Raw genomic sequence first — 24,760 nt, 5'->3', positions numbered from 1 at the left:
TTAATTTCTAATTAAATTATTTATTATTATAACTTATTGATCACGATAAACATTAAATTTAATTTTTAAATGAATCATCTTCTTAAATCTAGGGTTAGATTACTGAATAAGTTTCACATAACTTAATAAGATTTATATTTCTTTTTGAACAATTTTCTTACTGTTTCTTAAAATAATTTTTAAGTAAAAAATTAAAATTTTTATATTAAAAAATATTTTAAAAACATTAAAAAAAGTCATCCCGAACGAACTTTAATAACTATTTTGCCAAATAATTTTCCAACTACTAAATCCGAAATTGAGATGATTTAATCCTACTAAAGGTAAATACGACTTTTGGCAAACAGCCCCTGAATCATACAAGCGCAGCTCGAGGAGATCTATGTTTGATATCTGCGAAGAAATAGTTCTGGGTTCAAGGGGATGGTGAGGGGGAGCAGGGCGCACGCGGGCGCTATCAGCAAGGCCCTACTGGACATCTTAGTTTGCCCTGTCTCCAAGCAGCCCTTGAGGTATCTCATCCGCTTCATCCATCCCGTCGTTGTTTAGAAAATTTTGGAATCAATTTATGTGTCATTCTTTTGGTCGTTTCCTGATTTCCGTCCAGGTTTTGCCAGGAAACTCAATCTCTTATCAGTGATGCAATCGGCGTTTCCTTCCCGGTAAGTTCCATCGTTCCAGTTCCAGCATAGTTATTGTCCTCTCTGTAGTTGCCGGTCGAAATTACAGCGAGGAAGTCCACCATTATGTTTCTCTTTATCCAACTAGAAGATTCTGGAATATTTTGTTGTTGCAAACTTGCAATAAAGCTGATGCAGGACAAAGTAAATTGATCATGCACATAGAGATTTATGCTAGGGAATAAATAAAAACAGCAAATTAAAACTACAAGGAAATTTATCAAGACAAGAAATTTAGGCAATGCAACTACGCAAAACAAGAAACTTGGCTAGTAACGACATTCACAATTTAAAAGGAGTAAAGTAATTAAAAAAAAAACTTGAAAACATAGATGGCTAGAGTCCCACTTTTAGTTTAGGATTAGTTGCAAATGAATCTACTGAAAGGAGTCCTCTATGGTGACTTTGGAGGACAACATTTACTGATTTGATTGTTTTGGGAAGGGAGAATGCTGTTTGGAGTGTTAGTGGAGGCTAAAGAGATGGTTGAGGGTCTAATGGAGGAGTGTGGAGTTTTCTAATGACTGGGAAAGGAGTGAGGATTAGTTTCAGTTGTTTTGGGAAGGGGATATAGTGGAAAACATGGTTTAGTGACTGTTGGGAAAAGTAGGCAGCAAGTTTGGGGGGAGTTGGAAGGTTATGTGGCTTTTATTTAATAGGGAAATGAAGTGGGACTCTGGGAAAGTTAAAAGTCAGCACTTTCAGTTTTGAAAAAGGTTTTGGAGAATACGAAGAGGCAAAGTGACTTTCCAACTTCCATTGAGGAAGATGTAAAGACAAAATTTTTTTGGCTGTTGGGAGGGGAAATTTCAGTGGTTTTTGGAAGAGGAAGGGTCACCGAAGTGGATGTTGGGTGATTGGTTACTAGCACTAGGAGGGAGGGTAAACGGAGGGCTATTGGTGGGGTTAGAAGGCTTCAGACAGTAGGTTTCCAAGCAGAAATCTGTTGCATGAGTTTGGAAACGCTGGCTGGGAGTAGGGGAAGGGTTCGATTGGGAGCTGGGAAGGAGATGGAGAGACTTGGGAACAAGGATAAAACCCAAGAGCCAACGGGCTGTTGGGTACTTCACACTCACATCACTAAACTAATCTTTACCAAGCTACTTAGAAAGAAGAAAACTAAGCTCCAAAGGTAAAAACGCTTTCAACATTCATTGACCAAATTACAAAGGATTAGGGCTCCTATATATAAGCCCAAAAAGAAGGAAAAAACAACAAGACCAAAATATCCTTGATCACCAAACATAACATTCCCCTCACATGAGGGTAAAATAGGAAATAAAACAACACAAATCCAAAAGATCAAATAAAACAAACTACATATACAACGACTCAATCACGGCCGCTAATCTCCGGCCTCGATGACGATAAACTTTCCATGACCGAATGTCCCCATCAAAAGCTCTTATAATTGTAGCTGAATCCATTCTGGAGAACACCAACAGATTTATGCTGGCTGTGTGTTATACATTTGCTTGCATTTTTTAGCGGTAGACTGGTTCGTTCCATTTAATAAAGAACATTCCTAACAGCGGAAACATGAACGTTGGGGAATTTTGAGTTTCATTTTGTTATGTATTACTTTCAAGTTTTAAATTTGTGTGTGGATAATGTATAAAGAAAATCCCCATCGCATGCATACACCCCCTCCATGGATTCAAGACCATAGAAAACATGCTTGTGGTGTACAAATATGTTGGTGCTCTGAAGACACAATGACTTCAATATGTAAATATAGCATGCCAATCATAAAGCAAGGGCTAGCAGAATGCGCAGGTTCTTTTTTGGTCAAAACTAAAGCCAAAAATGAACGAACCAACTGTTTAATCCAGTTCAATTTTGGTTTTGAGGCTTTGTTTAGTGTTTTTTTTTCTTACTTGGCAATGAGAAATATTTCGTTTTGAGTAAGATAGAGTAAACCATTCGATGCATTATATGAAGGATGGGTATGATGCAGTGATACAACCACATGATTAAAAAGTAAACAGGACAATATGAAAAACTTGAAAAAACTGGATTAAGGTTCAATCAGGGCAAAATCCTTCTATCCATACACATATACGTGTTTTATGTATTTTTTATGATATTTAAATGTTCAAAAGTGTTTTAGCGAATTTGGTATGCATTTTCTCTACAAGTATGAGCCAATAGGTTTAATTATCATAACTGGGATCTCTTAGATAGATGGGTATTGAGTGTTGTATGCCTGTCATTGAAGAAGAATATTTCCTTTAATATATTTTACTAGATGATCATAACTAGTGTGCTGTAAGCTGTCAAATTGGTGTGAGAAGCTTTCAGTTGTAAAGAAGGTATATTTAATGAGAAGGAATTTCATAGCAAGATTTGGGATAGTCAAAAGCGCTTCCATATGATGCTTATTAAAAATTTAAATTTGATCATAAGTTAGCTAAACTTGGTTGATATCAACTTCAACGGCAAATTTTATGCATTGAGTTTTGTTGCATCACTACCAGAGAGCTATCGTGGAATTATGACAATGATTAGCAGTTCATATGGGCATACAAAGCTGAAATTCAATGATGTTCATCACCTAATATTGAGTGCGAACATCAAGAGGTAAGAATCAAAATGATGGGTCATCAACTGTTGCTTTAAATCTTGAGAGCAATGGGAGAAGTTCAGGGGAAGGCAACAATGGAGATAGATCCACATCTAAGAGGAGGAGCTTATATAAATTTTGCACCAATGCTTGATCAATAGTGCAAAATAATGTATAGTATGACGAGCTACATCTCAAATTATTTGTGTAGCAATGCACGATTAGTCAAACTAATGCACATTACATGTGCTATAACACATGACACTTGCCTTCATAGCACACACTATTTTATTTATCTATTTTAGTGTCTAAATAATTTTATTATTAATACTATTTTCTTTTTAGCTTATGTTTTTGTTCAATCTCTCAAAAATGCACCAACTCTTATGAGGGGCCAAGTGCAGGATCTCTCGCAAGTGAGAACACGAGTTAGTGGAAAGTGACGAAGGATTGCCAAACTGCGAGCTCAACTGCCAAACTGCGAGCTCAACTACCAAACTGTGGTAAAACAACATATATGTCTTTTCAAAATGAACCCATATCTATTCTTCGAATGCAAAGCTTCTCTTCCCAAGTCAAACACAAAGCTTCTCTTCATCTTCGAAATTTGAATGTAGTCCTCTTCCAATTCTTAAACTCATGAACTTGTTGCTGACTACATATTCACTGCTAGAAGCTTCTTAGTTATGAGTCTATCTTTGCATTTAATTATGTTTACACATCATTCTTTATTATTTGATTCTATTTTTTTTATTTCTTTTATGTTTTATTTTATTTGTTCAACTTTGATTCAACATAATTTAATTTTATTTAATTTTCATAACTATAATCTTATCATTTAAGGATAATCTTAAATCATATTGTTCTACACTTCCATTCATTAGCTAAAAAATGAAATATTGAATTTGTATTAGCATGTTCGTTTGTTAGGAATTATTTGATTATTGGGGTGAGGCTATATTCATCGCCAATGCATTGGGTAGTTGACAGTCTGTAGGCATTCTAGGTGTGGTGATATGTGATAAATGGCGGATTAATGTGACTAATAGTTATGAGGCGCTACTAATGCAGTGATAGTCGAGGGATGATGTTCGGAGTGGGAACCAGATGAGGCAGTCGAGAACAAGTGATCAAAGGCATTGCAATTAGGAAAGTTGGTTGTGGCTAATAGTGTGAAAATCAAAACGAGTTATTATTAGGTTTGTTCAATGATTAGATGTGATGACTGATGGAGGCGTTTGATGGTCAGAGCATAATTCAATGTGATTGCTTCGATAGAAACAAAGTTGGCACTGAAGAAGATAACATGAAGAAGTTTTTTTTCACAATAAATAGGTTGATCAACAATATGATAAAAGATAGATAAAAAAATTTATATGAAGCATATTATAGAGAATATTTTGATCTTATATTTAAAATTATGTAATTTGAGTCTTCTTTTGAGTTTGATATTTTGATTTTTTTTAAGGAGAGGGGAGGGAGGGGTTAATGAATTTGGTAATTAGTTTTAAGATTTTGAACAAAACTAAAGAAGTGGGACATGGATAGAGCGATAAGAGAAATATTTGGTAGTTAAAGGTTCTAATCCTATATGCATCTCTAAATTAATGGATGTATCTCTTTGTACGATTGCGAATGTAATGGAATCTTATTCAACCTAAATCTTTAATTTCTTTTTTTGGTGTGTTTTCTTGTAATGCTTTTATTTTTTATAGTATTATTTATTATTGCTTGTGGGCACTCTCTTTTGTCTAACAGTTGATGCATTACCCCAGGATATGTTGCACCCTAGGAAGTATGAATGCTTCTTTAAAAGAAGTAGAATACAAATCTAGTATTTTTTACCCTCAAGATGTAAAACTATCGTACAAGATATGTGGGTTACACAAGATTTAATTTCAGAAAAGAATCAAAATGGTCCCCAACTCTTTTGAGGGACCTCAACTCGTAAAAAGGAGTATTTTTGGTCATAACATTAAATTTTGGGGTTAATAGTGTTAAATTAAGGGGTATTTTAGTCATTTTTTAATTAAATTATTTATTAAATATAATTTTCAAGTGATGGCAATTTAAAAAAAATATTAAACATTTCCTTGAAAAAAAAAGCATTAATAATTCTAGTTTTAATTTTAAAATTATTAATAATTCCAGTTTTAATTTAGGATCATTATAGATTAGAATTATTACTATTTTCTTAAGAAAATCTTTAATAAATTAAAAAATACTATTACTTGAAAGTTATATTTAATAAATAATTTAATTAAAATATGACCTAAATTCCCCTTGATTTAACTCCATTAGCTCTAAAATTTGATGTTTCTACAAAAAAAAGCCCTTTTTTAAGGAGTTGAGGGACCACATTAGTCCCTCTAAAGGGTTGGGGACCATTTTGGTCCCTCACAGGGACCATTTTGGTCCTTTTCTCAATTTAATTTTTTTTCAACTATTTATTCTGCTAACTAACCAAACACCATGAAGTATTTCTATGTTAAATGCTTTGGTTTTAAGCCATTTTTCCTTGTATTAAGCAATACCTATTATAACTTTTTGTTGCTTCCTCTCCCATGGCATATTTATTTTTTGTGATTGGTTTTTGTTATTTTGGCAAACTATCGGACATCTTGAAATTGTGTAGAGAATTCAGTAAAGAACATAAAATATAATTTGTGTTTAGTCATTTTCTGTTCTTCTGTCTTTCCTATATTATGTGATTTTTTTAAATCTATTTATTTAGCATGCTAGGTTATTCTTTTAGGTAGTTGATGAAATTCCTTGTTTGGTCCCAAGAGATGGTAAGATTATTGAGGACAAGGAAAAGATGACATCGGCTAATGGTCCTGGTTCAGCACATCATCACCGCTGACCATAATTTATGATGAATAATTGATGCCACATTATAGAGAAAAAAAATTATGGTGGAAATTCTATAGGGTTCCTCTTGCATGGGGATACATATAACTTCTGATTTTTGTAGCTTCATGGTTACTTGTAAAATTTAATTCTTTGATTCCCATGTTCCCTTATATTGTAGTTACTTAATTAAATTAGAATGCAATCATGTTGTTGCTTTAAATATTTATATTTTTGAGATCTAAAGTAACAGGTGATTTTTAATGTGTTATTTAATATTGTAGGCATATATCATGGCCTTATCATAGAAACTAGAGTAGCCACTCCTCTTCGGATGTTATATCTCAACTGCTACTTTTCAACAAACTCTTCATGAACACCTTAGAACTTTGATCTACTATGATCTCATTATTATTATGCAAATAACCTAAGTATATATATTTGGGTGCGTTGTAGAGAATATAGAGCTGTATTCAATATGTAATCCACCTCTTCTTTCTTAGTAATGTGAACTCTCTCATAGCTTTGCTATATTTCATATGAAATTTGACTTTATATACGCTACTCTATTAGCTTAGCCGGGTTCATTTTCCTTCATGGTATCACATGTCATGTGTGCTTAATCTTTCTTATTTTTATGTTCATGGCTTACTCCTACCATAGCAGCAGATGGAGGACTCTCCCTCGTTCAAGATAGCGGAATTTATCATCCCCTCATCTCACAAATTTCTAATGGCAAATGTTAAAACTTTTGCAATACTTATCTCTCCACGAAAAGTTATTCTATATGGCGGTCTCAACTACTGAAACTATTCAAGGCAAATGGATTTGAATGCTTCCTTAATGGCACTTCACCATGTCCCTCAAATTATTACACCGATTCTACTAACCAACCCATCCTCAACCCAAACTACGACACATGGTAGCTAATCAATCAAAACCTAGCCATTGCTCTCTTCACCAAAATATCTCCCTCTATTCTCCCCTATGTCCTAAACCTTGATTCCACTATAATCATTTAGAAAACCCCTGAATCAAGCTCCAATTTGCGAATTGATCTCATGTTATTCGGCTAAAAAATGAGCTACATTATATATCTATGAAGAATAACACCACGCCTCAATATCCATCTAAAATCAAATCACTAGTAGACAACATAGCTGCCGCATGATCGCATTTAGACAATGAAGATATTTTACTATATATATATATATATAATTGGTCTATACTCTTCTATCAAGCATTCAAAACAACTATATGGACCAAACTCGATATAGTCAGCCTAGATTATTTATACTTGCTATTATGTAACGAAGAGATCAATATCACAGTAAAAATAACTCTAGATCTCTCCACTGCATCACTTTCATTGCATTCTTATCTGGCGGCTCACTATGTCATAGGAATTTTTGGCTTGACAAACCATAAGATGGAGATTAGTAGCAATTCAGAAATTCTACCTAGATGCATGCCATTGCTTTCAATATGTGGCTGACAACAAGTTGGAGCTAGATTGAGAATTTAAGACCAAATATAGGGAATGTTCAGCTACAACAACTAATTGAATTTGTAGTTAGTTCTCTAATTGGGAACTGTGTAGTTCAGAATTATTTAACATGGAGGAAAATGTCAAGATTATCTTACTGATGTATCCGAAGTAATTGATTAGATATAATGTGAAGCATTCTTGGCTCAAACTTGAAACAATGTGAGTTTAGCTAAACTTGAAACAATGTGAGTTTAGCTAAACTTGAACTTGAGTTTGCATTTGATTGTAGCCACAGGCTGCTTGAAAAAGCCGACCAAATGAAATTATTTGATCCAAAAACAGATGGCAATATGGGAGAATTATAAAATGTGAATGAATTATTTGGTATCCTATTAGCTTATGTTCAAGAACCTATCACGCTATCAACTACCCACTCACCTACAAAAGCGACCTAATAAAAATTAACATGAATTCAGTTTGCATAATCTGTTGGGAAATTGTCATACATTTGCCAGTATTAAACATTTTTACTCGTACTACCTGAAAGCTCTAGTTGTTACCTGCAGAAAAGTTGTGTATCCAAGTTGTCTATATCACCGTTGCTCTTTTCCAGCAACTTATCAAGTTTCAATGATCAATATATTTTTTAGTCTTAACTACAGGCTTGAATTTTCACTTCCATCCAAGTTTCTTTAAGTTTCTATATTGTTGTTGCTCTTCTTACAGAAACATCCTTTAACCAATGCATGCGTTAAATCGTCAATTTGGTGTGCTGGAATAGGGAATGTTTACCACCGCTCATGTGGATAAGTTTCATGCCTTTCAGCTGGAACTAGTAGCTTGAAATTAATCATTTCTATATTCATTCTCTTATGACTATTTGTTGATTATTGGGACAAATAATAGGGCCCTGACCAGGGGAGGAACCGGCTATAATTTTCACGTAGCGCCCCTTGGTGGGATTCGACCTGTCAGGTCGCGGGGTCAAGGGGCAGCGCCTTCGGAACAAATTTTGATTTATTATTTATCTTTGTAGTTGTTTCATCGTCCCCTAGCAATAACAACTCTACACAATGTGTTTAATTATACTTGGGGCAATTGCTTAAAGACTATAGTATTTTAAAATTTTTAGAGGGGCAATTGCCTAAAACCCTTGTAATAAAGACAAAAAAAATAAATTGAGGGGACAAATTACCTAAAGAATCATATAATATAAAAAAAAAATAATTTTTTAGGGGCCAATTGACCCCCCTGAGCTCAAGGGGGTTCCACCCTTGGCCCTGACTATCTCTTTAATGAGAACTAATTTAGTCTTTATTATTAGCCTTGTTCCAACTATTTCATAAATGAGAAATAGTGTGAGACCAACCACCCCCCCCCCCCCCCCCCCCCCAACAAAAAGAAATAGAAGTTTTGCTCAAAGTCAATGTGCTTGGGGGAACAACCTTGAAGTGCTTGTTTATTATCTTTATGCTCTCTTCCTTATTCAACCTTAATTTTACAAGCAGCTATGATGATTTGATGGCACAAGACTATTTTTTTATCCGCTTTTTGTTTGCAATCTATCATTTAGCTTTTGTTTTGGCATTTGGAGTTTAGCTGTTGACATTTCTTGTATGGAGGATTCTGCGAGATTTGTCATCTACCAGCTGTGACTATAATGTGGTACCTATATTTATGATGTTCCCAATTATTAATTCAGGTATCCCCCTAAGAAAATGCAATATCAGTTGCCTTGGAACTGGGACCTAGCTTGTAAATCAAGATTCTCATTAACTACCAACTAAAAACGTTTGCATTCTTTTCAAAGCTTTTTGTGCTTGGTGAAATGTTCATATTTCCTTTATATTAAGCTGTTTCTTTTTTGTTCTTTATTCTCATGATTCAAACAACCCAGGATTCAACTGGGACGATTCAGTTACGATCTTATACTTGATACTTCCTATATTATCAAAGACAATACTATTATTTCCAACTTTTAATACAGAAGGCAAATTTATGCTTGATGCTCGTCACTTGAACTCTTGAAAACTATGTTTTCCATGGCGCCAAAATAAAAATTAGAATGTGACCTTACTGCATTTTTTCTTGTCTTTCTCAAACCGTCTTTGTAGCTAAGCAAGCTTTCCCTACCTGATGTGATACGATGCAAGAATTGCTTGTTAGAATTTAATACTTGTGAACTTGCGTTGCTAATTTTAAACAAATGCTTTTCAAGATAGATCGCAAGAAATTTCCATGGAAGAACTAAGCAACGTCAATCAATTACATTTAGAAGCAACATGAAACAAACAAAATTAATCCAATAAGTAATAAAGCAAATGGCTCTTAACAAAAATCCAAGGCTTAAGATATAGATCCTTCACCTCTAAGTCCCTCAATTTCACTCTTGGATTCACTTGGTTAGCGGAAGAGGATGGCGCACAAACTCAACGATGCCACTATTAGACAAGTAATGCCGAGGGGGCTAACCGCCGGGGAGGAAGTCAGATTTGGAGAAGAAGGTGTTCGGCCGTTGATGATCCACTCGTCTGTCAGAAGTTGCTCATCGATGACGTCCACGATGGTGGGAAGAATCCGGTTTAAGTAATCCTCAATGGTATGGTCGAAGTCGAATCCAACGTCAAAGAACGGTGATCAGATGAAGTCAATGTCGCCTTGATGATCGTATGCAATGTCGTAATCACGCTCCGGATCAGCCATTCATGACTATGAGAAGTTCTTGCGGGGTGGATGAATTTGGCGGTAGAAGAGTCTTTTCTTGGTGAAGCTCGGCCAAACAAAGAGGGGAGGGAGTGGGCTCGGGTAGAGGGAGAGGGGCGGGTAGATCCACTTAGGTTTGAGGGATTTAGGAAAAACTGAAGTTAATTTCAGTTTTAAGAAAATTGGAAGGAGATTAAATGAATTTGAAATTCGAATATCGAGTGGGGATGGGCAATTAAGGGGGCAATTAAGCTTTGAACCCCCTAGGGGCCGGCGGTTTAATGAGAGGGAGAGGGATTAAGGAAAGAGAATAAAAATTGAAATTAATTTCAGCTCAAGTGAAAGTGGAGGGAGAATATTTGAAATTAAATTTGAATTTCAAATAAGAGGGAGGATTAATTGAGCATTAAATGGGAAACCCTAATAAGGGGGTGGCGGCATCAAGGAGGAGGGAGGAGATGGGGGAGGATGTGAGGGGGTTTCTAAATAGGTAATGATGACTAGGAAAGAAAAATTATTAAATCCAATTTGATTTAATTTAAAATTGGATTCAACATAAAAACTTTCATAATTTGGATTTCCTAATTTGGAAAGAATTTGAAATTCGAAATTTGAATTTCAAATATGATGGCTAGGAGAAGAGAGGGGTGGCGGGCGGATGAAGGGAGGTCGGTGGCAAGGTGGCCGGCCGGTGGTAGGACTGCAGCCGGCGGCTTGGGCTCCAAGGGGGCGATGACAAGAGGGGGAGGGGGTCGGGTTCTCCAAGTTAATGGGTTTTGGTTATCTTCTCTTGAGGTGGAGGAGGAAGAGATTGGTGGAGAAGGAAAAGGAATATAAGAATCACAAACCTCAACACTTCATCCACTAGAACTCACAAAGAGATCTACAACACTACCTCCTCAAGAACTCACAAAGAGATCTAGAGGAAGCACCACGAACTCACAAAGAGATCTAGAGGAAGCACCACGAACTCACAAAGAGATCAATAAGGGAAAAATTTTATTCATCAACATTCTTTTTATACAATGCATGAGGCCTCCTATAAATAGGTCAAAATGAAACTAAAACTAAAAGACATAAATGCCCTCATAAATGCCCTCGGGGCTACAATATCAAATGACCATCCATAAGGGTAAAACAGTAAAACTGAAAAGTAAAATAAACTACTACATAAAATGACTCAAATTATAAACTCCTGATTGTGGTCGTCAATCTCTGATGGTACACGTGTCGAAATCACTGACGATGTCCTCATCAAATGTACTTTAAACTTGCAACGTGCCCCCTTCTTTTTAATGTTATTTCTAAAATTTACCTTCTCTGTATCGTAATTTTTCTTGATCATCCTTTTAATTTTTTCTTGACTGTTTAAATGGAAATGGTCATTAATTGCATTTGATAGCGATTGTCATGTTTTATTTATATAGTTAACGCTTGACCGTTTTATAGGAACATCACTGATATCACGTTGTTCAGGTTATATTTTCTTCACCATTTTATGCTGCTTTCCTCAGGTTTATCAAGGGCGCACACTTGATGGATGTATTGTGGCCATAAAAGTTCAACGACCAAACTTGCTACATTCAGTTGCTAGAGATATCTATATTCTTCGTGTTGGGGTTTGTACTGGATGCACTTGTTCTTTATTGAAATATTATTTATTCTTCGCAATCACCTTTGAACTTATCCTACATATATACTTTCTATATGACTTTTTTTTATGTAAAATTTCTTGTCCCCAAAAAGTGCATACCAACTTGAGTAAATTACAGTTAATTTTTTCCCAATCAATATCAATGAAACACCTACTTTTTGGAGCATCTAAACCTTGTTTAGTATTACAGTGCATCCATAGTTTTTCCTTGAAAACTTTCATGTGCTAAGTTTGATTTGTGGAAGATGCGTGATGGTAATACATAGCTTATGTATATTTATTTGATAAAGTGTGTACATATTTTATTTTATTTTATTTTTCAATTTGATGCATGCGAGATTTACAATTGAACTAGCGACACCCACCCAACCCCACATGCCCACACACATTTACCGACTATGTGCCAGTCACCCACTCACACTTACATATAAGAATTTAAACCTTTGGCCTCTATTTTATAAGTCAATAGACTCAACCAATTGGTTGGTGATATAGACAAATACATTTATTTACTCATACATATTTTATATTTTACAGGTGTACTTATGATTTTAACATATAAATTTTAAGTTATGGTTAATTATTATTGGCTTAAATTGGATGGTAAAAAATTTTTCTTCTTATTATGAATTTATTTAAAGTTTTTATTTTCTTTTTTTTATTTTGTTTTTGTTTTTGTTTTTTTTTGGGACATTTAGGCCAATTAAGGCAGACTTACACACACATCACATAAACAAGACTCGAACCTAGTATATCTTTGTTGGTAGCCTATGCTCCCAACCAATAGGCCAAGGTGAGCTATGTTTCTTTTTTGATTTAGTGCTTGTGTCATGAACTAGCTTGAGAGCCTATATAAACTGAGGTGGGAACGACAACCTTAATGGATGGAGGTGAACACCTCATGCATGTCTGATGTACATTTCCACAAACTTCAATCACCAAACAATGGAATAGTGATTTGTGGTTAATTCATAAGTTCGTATGCACATCATAAGCATTTCATTTAACAATTTTTAACTATATGTAATCATCCATAGCATAAATGAGTTTAAATTGTGATATTTTCATCAAAATAACATAAACTATAGAATGATCATGATATACGGAAGAATTGTTAGACAAAGAAGCAGCACATGCACAATTCATAAGAATAAGAGGAGTTTCAATAAAGAATGAAGATAAAGTAATATTGTATGGAAATAAGTTTTAATAAACAAGTATAATTTGTTCAATGTTCTATATGAAAGAAATAGTGCTCTTAATTAGAAGTGTAATTTCCAAAAATTTTAGGCATGCAAATAGGGCTGCAAACAAACCGAGCCAAGTCGAGTATGTGAGTGTTCATGTTTGATTCACAATAACTCTTCAATTTTTCATAGATTTTTTGATCTCTATGATTCTAATTAATAGAGGGTTTCTATAGGTCCTTATCTCATACTATTACTCATATTAAGAGTAATATAAATAAGAAAGAAATAAAGAATATAGAAATAGTATTCTATTATTAGATTCTAGAATAATTAGAATAATAGAATGAAGAAATATATAGATTCTTAATCTATAGCTTGTTCAAGTTTGGTTCATGTTTGATTTGAGCTTTATTTTTTGTGTTCATGTTTGGTTCGTTTAATTCAAGGGTGTTCATGTTTGGTTCATGTTCGGTTCATGTTCGGTTCGTTTAATACTTATCGAGCTTTAAACAAATAAGTCTTAACGAGCTATGTTTATGAACATATTTAACAAACAATCTATTAAACAAACAAACATTAAATTTGTTCATGAACATCTTAAACAAACAATCTAGCAAACATGGACAAATGTGAACTGTCTTTTGTTCAGTAAATGAAGCTTACCTATTGCATTTCTCTCAATTCGAGCTTTTTATTGAACTTAATGTCGAGCTTGTTCACGAACTTTAAATGATGTTGTTCGTGAACATAAATGAACCGAACACATTAGTGTTCAAGCTTGTTTATTTAAGGATCAAGCATTTAAAATGTTGTTCATATTTGTTTGTTTAGTTAGTTAAACGATCACAAACGAGCTTTAATCGAACCGAGCATCGAGTAGCTCGCTGAACGTTTGGTTCGCTTGCAGCCCTACAAGCAAATATTACCTTTCGAACTTATCTTCACCTCTTCGAATATCATATTATATAATCAACACGATGCTTAATACAAGGCATAGATGACTAAAATTTCTCAAATTTCCTTGTAATAATGCTACAACTTAAAGGCTAATTCCCTAATAAATCCTTACAAGTCATAATACATGAAATCACTTAAGAAAAGTCTAGGATTAGCACCAATCCCTCTTCTTATTTCATTTTAGGTATAAATCACATAAGTTAGTTTAGGAAGAATAAAAGAATGATAGTTTTTCTATGATATCTTCCCTTTAAACTTGCTCGACGTGCTCTGAACAAAGGCCACATCGCCTTTCTTCTCTTTTCATCTGCAAGCCACCAAAACCTTGCCGACCCCCACATCTTTTCTTTTTGGTTGCTTTATATGGTTTGATCACAACTAAATCTATTGTCACTGCTCCTCCCAACTTCATCAATTTCTCCCTTGTGCACTTCCTGTGTTGCTCCACTACCTCTCTTTTTTGTGGCTGCGTGTTTGCCTTCTCAATATCTCTCATTTCTTAATTGCTCGCTAGCTCTCTCACGCCCTAGTCTAAACACACCTTAAACTGCTTGAGCCCTCTATATTACTACATATATTATTTGATAAAAATAAGAATTATATCTTATATAAGATAGAAATGTTATGAAATATTTATTGTATAAGTATTGTCATAGATGAGAAGTTGCTTTATGTGAATATCTTGATTACATGATTCGTCATTTTTAAAATTATGTTACTTATATTTTATAATTTTTTTTAAATAAATATTTGTTTTGTATGAATTTGACATAGATGGCTTGATCAAAACTTAACCATTCATTATTGACCCTCAATTTGTCATTAATTTACTTAATAATAGCCTCAACTAGTTTATCGTTCTTTGGGTTCTTTCATTATGAATGTGATTAATTAGTGCCTTGAATTTAAATTAGATATCCAAAATCTTTCCTTGTTATTTGGACTTCTATTAATATTATTTTCGATTGAATGTATAGATTCAAATATGACATTTAATGTTTTAGGTCTAAAGCAAATATTGGTGGTAATGTTTTAAGATAGGCTTCTAAGAGAGGAAAATTGAAATACCACAAGTGAATTAATTTGACATGACATATTGAGATAAGATACCTAGTTCCATTAAGAAGTCTGTCATTGGAGCTTTAAGAAATCTAGAAATATTTCATACGGAAGGATTTTTGATGGTGTGGTGATGGCATACAAAAGGTTATTAAGTTAAAAAAATATTCCCTTAAAGAATGACAAGATAAATGCTAGTAAAGCTAATAATTAAAAATGAAAGGTCTTGCTTAAACGGTAGTCGGTAGTAAACTCATGGCTAGGGACTTAGGAAGGAGAAAAAGAAATTTATTTAGGGGTGATTTAGTTTCAAGTATTTAAAATTCAAGTGTAATTTAAACACAATATAAAAGTAAATACAACATATTTGGAATGTTATTTATTTTTTTGGTTGGTTGTAAAATAACATTTAGATATCATTTTATTTTGTATTTGATTAAAAATATTTAGAATTTACTAGTTTTAAAATAAACCTAGGGTACATGGTGCGTGGGGATCATCGAAGGACATAAGGGTAGGCAAAGGACATGGGTGCACATGACCAAAGGTTGGTGACTGCAAGCTGTGAGCGATCAACAAGTCAGTAGAGGTATTTGCTGCATTGAGAAAGGCTTCATGCGATTTATTCTAAATTCACTATATTTGGAGAAATTTAGAATGCACAAAAAATTTACTAAATGGAGGATTCTAATTCCTCAAAAATTACTTTGTATTCATTTTTCTTCCTGCCAAATACCTAAAGTTGAAAAACCCGTTGCTTTTGGTTATCCTACACTCCTATTTTATCCATGCAAACAAGCCCTACACAACAAAGGTAAAATATAGGAAAAATTACAGACTTAGTCATGTTAAATATATCAAACTGAAGATAATAAGATTTTAGCTAAAGATAAAATTATCGAAAAAATATGAGCAAATTATTCTTAGAAATCAATAAAGGAGAATTTTGAGGAAAAAACTTTATTAAAGATCATCCTTAATAAAGCTGTTTAATATCATGTAGATTTATCAAAAAAATGAAAGTTAAGTTTACTCTTAGGATGTATAAAGGTAAATCTTTAGGTTCAAATGTGATCTCTATTAGGATTTGAAGAAGAATGGAAGATTTATGAGTAACTTGGTTAAATTATCCTTTATTTATTGGATTCTTATAATCTTGGATGATGCTAGATTATTGGAGAAGAGGCACTTTTTGGCGCATACTTTTAAGAATAAGGGAGCATTCAAATCCTCATAATTAAAGGGAAATCAAACTCATGAGGCATGAAGAATTTATTTCATTTTATGCATGGTAGCTGTATTGTTGAGGTTGTCATATAAAATTAATTTTAAAAACATAAAGAGTAGAGTGGATTTTATGTTACATCGATTGATCTTGAGAAAGCATATGCTCATGCTACATGAGATTTGATTTGATGTGCATTAAATAAAAAAAGGTATATGGCAACAGTGTGTTAAAATTATTAAGATATGTATTATGGAGCATTGATTAGCAATAAATTAATGTGTAATGATTGATATGCTTACATAGGATATTCAAATTAATTTGCTTGGCTCATGCAATTTGCATATATTATAGTTTTACTTGGTGCAACTTGATTGAAATAAGTGAAAAAGTTAAAACAATGCAGAAGAAAAATAGAATATACTAGAATTTTGCCCCATAAGATGCATAGAAAATTATTATTAAGAAGTAGAATACTATCCAATAATTTTTTTTTTCACAAATAACAATAGAAGATTAAATTTTACATGTATTCCAAAAAATATTTTGATGGTGCAATGCTGATTATAAATAAAAAAAATAAATCTCCATTAGTGATGCTAATTTCTCATAGGATGAACCACACCTTAACTTTTTTCGTAATTAAGCTAAGTTTCACACCCAAAACAGGGACAAAGAAGTTTGGCTAAACTCCTTGGCCGTGACATATCGAGCGGAAACCAAGAAGTCTTCTAGAATCATTCCTAAATGAGGTCACATGACATTGGAAAGTTCTGGGGACTTTAGATAGGCCAAGAGTCTATTAAAAGATTCTAGATGTTCTAGGATGATTTAGATATTTAAAGAGTAATGTACTATACTCTAGAACTATCTAGATTATCATAGAATTATACAAGTGTGTAGGGAATGATGTGAAGTATTTTAGAGAACTCCACGCTCATGAATAAATGGAGAGAATTTTAGATTGTTCTTAAGCATGAGAGGAGGGCTATAAATAGGACCCTCCCCTTTCATTTGTAAAAAAAAATCCTCAAAACCCCTCCAATCCGTCTTGTAAAAGTACTCTTGTAATAGTGAATTTTTCCCCATTTACTTTCTCTCTCTATCATTCTTTGCTCTCTAGCTAAGTATTGTGTAAGTTTTAGGCTGACTTATCATTGGGAAGGAGTGATAAGGCCGCACGGGTGACTTAGGCAAGGTCTCTCTGTGACAATTGGTATTAGAGCCTGTTCAATCCTAGGGCAAGGCACGGGCCAAGATAGTTGTCGAGGCCAAGAGGAGGCATGGTTGGTATGAAAAGTGTGGATCATCATGGGGAAACAAGGAAATGGATGAGCGGCGTGATCCAACATCCAAGCCATGGGGGAAGTCCAAAGAGAGGATCTCTAGTATCGATTTTCGTTTAACTTGACGGACAAAGGTTACGAATGGCATGGGAGCCTAGGTGGATGAGATAGGTGAAGATGGGAGTAACCTAGTGGAACATGGTTCCGCCATCCAGGCTATGAGAAGAGGCATGTTGTCTCGACTGGAGGAATCTTTGATGTACAAGGAAGAGGTGCATGGAGAGCTCAAGAAGGAGCTCAATGGGATGCTATCTCAAGTTGGGGACCTACATGAGGCCGTAGCTTCACGTAGGCATGCCTTGGCAGAGACATCCACCACTAGCCATTATTGCTTTGGAGAACAACTCAATGTGTGGGGGCTAGAGCTATGAGAGAGACGAATGGGTCAAGGCAAGGAGGAGGCTTGCCAGAATATCACTGGGGCAATAGATAGTGGGAGGAGCAAGCTAAGGGTTGGCATGGAGTTGAGAAGGATTCAAAATTTCTGCTTTGCTTGTGGAGGACTTCATTGGGCAAGGCATCATCCTCTGTTGGCCCCAATTCTCCTTGCAAAGTGTCAAGAGGTGACAAGTGGTGATCGTGTCATGTAGGTGGAGGCTACGTCGGTGCTGTGGGAGCAAAAGGACAAGAGGGAGACAACTCAAAAGGCAAGTAGTTGGAAGTTATGTAAGATATCCCAAGGGATGGCGATGGCAATCCAATTCATGGGGGTGAGTTAGAGACTCACGTTGAAGGCTTGCTGACAGGGATGATGGAAGTCTTCGATGTGCCTTTGGATGTCTTACCAATTGAGCAACCTGAGGTGGAGTAAAGGCAACAGGGGAGACCCCAAGTCAAGTTCAGCCGACAAAAACATAACTCTAACATTTTCCCCCAATTTAAAGAATGCAAATATAAGGATAATTACTAAACAGACCCTCCCAAAATTAATCCCCTCATAAATTGCTCCCTCCGTTTTAAATTTGCATTCAAATCATGGGCCCCATAAGGGGGGCCGGCGGCTTGCTTGGTCCGCCTGGAATATACCAAGGTCCGGCCCTGGTTCTGGGCCGGTTGGACCGGTCACAATAACCCCCTCTCAAAGAATCACTTGTACTCATGATGAAAGGATGGAAACTGATGCTTCACCCTTTCATATGGCTCCTAGGTGGTGTCATGGTCTGGTAAGTTCTTCCATTTTATGAAAACGTCCTTGATTCCTTCATGTCCCTTTCTGACCCCTCTCAACTTCAGCGGTTCTAATAACACCTCTAAATCCTTTATTAGTGTCACATGTAACTCTGAGCTAGCTGCATGACCCCTAATGGCTCTCTTCAATTGTGACATGGAACACTGGATGTATAATATCGGTCGGTGGTAATCGCAAGCCGTACGCCGCTGCTCCAATCCTCTCCAATACCCCATATGGGTCAAAGTACCTTGGGGTCAACTTCTCATTCCTTCTCTTGGCGACCGTCCTTTGTCTATAGGGTCGCAGCTTTTAGAACACTCTATCCCCTACTTTGAACTGGATGTCCTTTCGGTGTCCATTCTCCTGCTTCATCATAATTTGATGTGCCCTCAACAGGTGCCTCTTTAATTCCTCCAACACCCTATCTCTTTCGTATAAGTACTGTTCTACTGAAGAGACTGGTGTGCTCCTCTACCCAAAATGCACCAAGTGTGAAGGGTCTCTTCCATTCAACACTTTGAAAGAAGTCATCTGAGAGGCCGAATGATATGAAGTGTTGTACCAGTACTCTGCCCATGCTAGCCAGTTGACCCACAACTGATGTGTATTTGAAGCAAAACACCGTAGATAAGTCTCTAGACTCCTATTCACTAACTCCACTGTCCGTCTATTTGAGAGTGGTAAGTGGCGCTCCTCTTTAGAACTGTACTCTGCAGTTTGAACATTTCTCTCCATAAATTGCTGAGGAACACCTTATCCCGGTTAGAAACTTTTGACTCAGAGACCCCATGTAATCTGACCACCTCCTTGATGAATGCTCTGCCACTGTCACAACTTTGTAAAGGTGTCGTAAGGGAATGAAATGAGTATATTTGCTCAACCTGTCAACCACCATTATAATCACTGTAAATCCCTCAGATTGGGATTTCCCATCTATGAAATCCATGGTGACCTCTTCCCCTACTCTGTCTGAAAGAGCCAGGGGTTGAAGTAATCCTTATGGAGCCATAGCTTTGTACTTGTTTTTTTTGACATACCTCATACCTAGACACCATCTCCTCCACATCCCTATGCATCCCCTTCCAATACAATTTTGCTGAAGTCTCTTGTAATCTTCTGCACACCAGAATGGCCCCCAAAAGTGCTCCCATAGAACTCTTGTAGTAGGTGGGGAATATGAGCCAAGGTCCATGGCAGCACAAACCTCCCTTAATACAGCAGTCTCTCCCCTTCTAGAGAATAGCCAGAGTGGCTATTCTCATCCTTCAGTAGATTCGCCCTAATCTCCCTCAGTTTCTCATCTTGCATACTCTCCTTAATAGCCACCCAATCTAGCATCATCAGTACTGAAATGGCTAACTCTTGGTGCTCCCCCATGCACCTGGATAAGGTGTCAGCCGCTCTGTTCTCCAACTCTGGCCTATACTGGATCTCAAAGTCAGCTCAACAGCTTTGAAAACATCTCTGATTTTCATCAGTTATCATCCTCTGCTCCAGCATATACTTCAAGCTTCGCTGATATGTCCTGATAATGAAATGTCGGCCCAACATGCAAGGCCGCCACTTCTTAATAACTAATAGGATGGCCATCAATTCCCTCTCATAAATTGACTTCGATTTAGCTTTGGCTGTCAACACTTGACTGAAGTAGGCTATCGGTCTGTGATTTTGCATGAGCAGTACCCATAATCCATATACTGATACAACACCTGATTTCAGTCTAGCTCTGGCTGTCAACAACTGTCTTCAATCTCTTAAAGGCTTGAGTGGTCGCCTCTTCCCACAATAAATTATCCTTCTTCAGCTGCTCTGTCAAAGGCCAAGCTATGGTGCTGTATCCTCTCACGAATCTTCTGTAGTACCCTTTAAATTCTAAAAATCCCGTCATGTCTCTCAGGTTCCTAGGTAGAGGCCATTTCAACATTGTCTCAATCTTGGCCTGATCATCTGATACCCCTTCCTGGGATACAATGTGCCTAAAGTACCCCACAATACCTGTGCAAAATAATATTCTTAAGATTGGCCCTTAGCTGATGCTCCTGCAACACTTCTAAGATCATCCTTAGATGCTCCTACTGGATTTGTTGTACACCAGGATGTCATCAAAGAAAACATAATAATCTTCCTGAGGTAAGGTCGGAACACCGTGCTCATGAGGGATTAGAAGGTAACAGGGGCGTTGGTGAGTCCAATCGACATCACTAAGAGCTCATAGCATCCCTTCTGTATCCTGCAAGCTGTTTTTGAAACATTCTCCTCTCTCATCCCGATCTAATGGTACTCGGACTTCAGGTCCACCTTCTTGAACATTGTCGCTCCACAAAGCTCATATCAACTCATCTATTACTGGAATAGGAAACTTGTCTGGCACAATCTCCTTATTCAAGGCCCGGTGGTCCACACAAAATCTCCAACTTCCATCATTCTTCTTGACCAGCAGAACTAGGCTAAAAAAAGGACTCACGCTCGACCTGATGATCTCTGCCTCTAACATCTCTTGGATTAGTTTCTCAATCTCATTCTTCTGGATCTGGGGGTAGCAATAAGGCTAGACACTGATCGGTGACATTCCCTCCTTCAGTGTGGTGGTGTGCTCTTATCCCTTCTATGGTGGTAACCCCTGAGGTGGCTATAAAACCTCACTGAACTCCTATATAACCGACTGTACTGAATGATAGATGTCCTCCCCCCCTTCCTTTTCTTCTGATCCCCTTCAAACTCTGTAGCTCCACCAAAAATCCTCTTCCCACCTCCTGTATGACCCTTACCATAGTTTTTAGAGACACCATGGCTTTGGAGAGTTCTGTATATCCCTTAATCAATATCCTTCTCCTTTGCACCATCAACTCCATTGTCAGCATCCCATAATTCACCTTGGTATCCCCCAAGGTTTGCAGCCATCTCATCCCTAGGATGACATCAGTGCTCCACAGCTGCAATAGGAGAAAATTCTCCCTCACATGGATTCCCTGTATGGTTAGGACCAGTTCCCTACACACCCCTGTACCTATCTCCATCTTCCCTATCCCCATCAATCACCCCATAACACCCTGTATCTACCAGTTTCATTCCCAATCAGTTCACGACCTGGTTAGAAATGAAAATTGTGGGTAGCCTCACTATCTATCAGGCCCACTTTCTTCTTGTCTGCTATTTCTCCTCTCACATTCGTTGTGTGATTTAGTGTGAATCCCACCATTAAGTTCAAAAAAACCTCGGCCATATCTAAATGCAGCTTTTCCTCCTCCAATACCTTACTCCCACCTCTCTCCCCAGCTTCTTCATCATCACAGACGGTGAGAACCTGAAGAGTTTGGTCTTTGCATATATTCCCCGACATGTACTTCTCATCTCATCTGAAACATAACCCCTTTTCCCTTTTATCTTGCACCTCCGCTTCTGTGTGATGCTTGAAGTTGCCACACCCCCACCCCCCGCGGGCGAACTCCCCCACTCTTCTCCCTAGGAGCATCTCTTTGAAAGTATACTGTTTGGGTTCTTGATGCTAGAGTTGTAGGGGTACTCCGGTAGGCCCCTCCCACGATGTTGCTTTTGCTGGCCTTCTCCCTCTTATTTTTCCTCCACCCTCCGAGCAAGCTCCATCGTCTCCCTTAACCCGTAGGCCTAAGTATCATGAATTCTGCTTGCATGTCCTCTCTAAGCACCTTCATAAAAATTTCTCTCCAATCCTTCCTCCAAGATTCCCCTTAGTCTCCCCAACAGCAGCTCAAACTTCTCCCGGTATTCCATAACCGTCTCCTCTTGAGCTAGGGCATAGAACTACTCATGAGATCTCCTTTCTGAATGACTTGAAAACATTCCAACAAGCACTCTTTAAATTCTCCTCATGAGTAGATTGATGCCTAGCCTCCCTTTATTGGAAATAGGCCAGGGCTTTCCCTTCTAAATATAAACCCACTACCATGAGTTTTTCCCCTTCAGTTAGCCCATTGATAGAAAAGTATTGTTCCACCCGGTACACCCAACCCTAAGCATCATTCCCTTCAAAGATCTATATCCTTCGCTTGCTTACTCTAGCATCCATACCCCAATGGTTTTTTCTCCCGTTGGTCCCTTTGGTGTAGTAGTTGTATGATTCCCTTCATTCCTCCCTTGGTTGAGTTTGACCCCATGGCTCTCCCCAACCATGCCTTTCTCCTTTCCACCTCTCCCCATGCCTACGTAGTCTCCCAAAGGGGTCGGCTTCCCTCTTCCTTGCTCTCCTCTCTTCAGAATACCCCGATCCGCCCATCTACTGGGCCCCACGTGGCAGTCCTTGATGGAAAACACTCTCCAATTTATCGTCGTCCTCCTGGATCTCCTTTTCTCTTGGTTCCACCTGAATTGCCAGTGATGTTTTTGGTTGCATCTCAAACATCTTTTTCATAATTTCTTCAAAGTTCCTAAAGCGGTTCTCAATGTCTAAGAGTCTTCCTTTCCTTCACCTTGGAATATTTTTCCTCTACTTCGGTTTTGAGTTGTTCCATCTCGCACTCCAATGCCTCCATCTTCTTTGCTTGCCATTAATTGGATATAGACTCCAATCACAAAAAAAATGAAGATAACTTGTTTTTCCGCACAAGAAAGCATTGTGATACCAATTTGATAGAATGTACTTGCTAGAATCAAAAGATCTTGGCTGAAATTTGGAATTTCAGCAATATAAAAGCAGAAATTGAGAGAAATTTGGTGGCAAAATACTAGGAAAACTTGATAATTGTTGAACGATGGAAGAAAACAAACAAGATACAATGGATCTTCAATTCTAGAGGAAGATTCGGCTCTCCAATCTCTAGCTGGCGGCTCGAGTCTAAGCAACCTAAGAGAAAACAAATTTCAACTAACACAAAACATAACCCTAGCCCTTTCCCCCCTATTTAGAGAATACAAATATAAGGATAATTACTACACAACCCCTCCCAAAATTGATTCTCTCATAAACCGTCCCCTCCTTTTATCGGCGTATTAGTAAAACCAAAGTTAGAGTGGCTTTAAAGAAAATGAAGTGTGGAAAAGCTGTTGGACCTGATGATATTCCAATAGAAATGTGAAAATGCTTAGGATATGAATGAATTTCTTGTCTTACTAAACTTTTTAATACTGTTTTGAAGACTAAAAAGATGGCAGATCAGTGGAGAATGAGCGTGTTAATTCCTATTTTTAAGAATAAAAATGATGTACAAGAGTGTGCCAATTATAGATGAATTAAGTTAATGTGTCATACTTTAAAACTATGGGGGCAGGTTATAGAGCGTAGGTTGCGGCATGATACTATTGTTTCGCAAAATCAATTTGGATTCATGCCGGGTAAGTCTACTATGGAAGCCATACATTTATTGAGAGGTATGATGGAGAAATATAGAGAGAATAAGGATGATCTACATATGATATTTATTGATTTAGAGAAAGCGTATGATAAAGTTCCAAGAGAAGTGCTATGGAGAGTTCTTGAAAAGAAAGGAGTTAATAACGCTTATATTCAAATCATTAAAGACAACCATTAAAAAAGCGGACGAGGCATCCGCATTGAGTCGCGCCTCAAATCGAGGCGGAAGTCATGCGTATCGGGGCTTACGCCTCATACCATCCAGCGAAGCCTACAATTTTTTCACACGAGGCGTACGCATCAGAGTGTAATGCCTTGAGGTAGTACAAGGCACCGCCTCGAAATTTTTTCTTTGGTATATATGTAAATACGACACAGTCGGTTTGTGTTCGCGTATTCGCATATAGGATTAGGGCTTCGTGTGAGAATTGAAAGGCGAAATGGAGGCGAAGCCGTGAGGGAAGGAGACGAAGTCGGAAGGAGACGACGCATGTAACAAAGCTAAAAGCAATATCGATTTCGAAAGCAGGAAACGAAGCCGAAGTTG

The 24,760-nt window shown here is 36.9% G+C and overlaps 2 protein-coding genes across 3 annotated transcripts in view; both read left to right on the top strand.

Annotated features, from left to right (window-relative positions):
• Window positions 1-325: 325 nt before the first annotated feature.
• On the top strand, window positions 326-6,364 carry LOC110112829 (UPF0434 protein GOX0764). The gene is made up of 3 exons (XM_020845169.2): window positions 326-512; window positions 608-662; window positions 5,999-6,364. The coding sequence occupies exons 1-3, from the start codon at window positions 424-426 to the stop codon at window positions 6,104-6,106; spliced, it is 252 nt and encodes an 83-aa protein (XP_020700828.1). The 5' UTR covers window positions 326-423; the 3' UTR covers window positions 6,107-6,364.
• Window positions 6,365-11,766: 5,402 nt separating this feature from the next.
• Window positions 11,767-24,760, top strand: part of LOC110112830 (protein ACTIVITY OF BC1 COMPLEX KINASE 3, chloroplastic) — a 40,125-nt gene continuing 27,131 nt past the window's right edge. For both annotated transcript variants that reach the window (XM_020845170.2, XM_020845171.2), the window contains exons 1-2: window positions 11,767-11,904; window positions 15,623-15,734. The gene's annotated coding sequence lies outside the window, so the exon portion shown is untranslated. The remainder of the gene's footprint in view (window positions 11,905-15,622; window positions 15,735-24,760) is intronic.

The sequence above is a fragment of the Dendrobium catenatum genome, unplaced genomic scaffold (assembly GCF_001605985.2).
Source record: "Dendrobium catenatum unplaced genomic scaffold, ASM160598v2 original_scaffold_27042, whole genome shotgun sequence".
Lineage (NCBI taxonomy): Eukaryota > Viridiplantae > Streptophyta > Magnoliopsida > Asparagales > Orchidaceae > Dendrobium > Dendrobium catenatum.
Note: the sequence above shows the minus strand (reverse complement) of the source record. Positions and strands in the feature narration are given on the sequence as shown.

Coding starts and splice junctions, on each gene's coding strand:
- LOC110112829 (XM_020845169.2), top strand. CDS start 424: ATGGTGAGGGGGAGCAGGGCGCACGCGGGCGCTATCAGCAAGGCCCTA. Junction 513..607: donor GTCTCCAAGCAGCCCTTGAG/GTATCTCATCCG, acceptor ATTTCCGTCCAG/GTTTTGCCAGGAAACTCAAT. Junction 663..5,998: donor CAATCGGCGTTTCCTTCCCG/GTAAGTTCCATC, acceptor TTATTCTTTTAG/GTAGTTGATGAAATTCCTTG.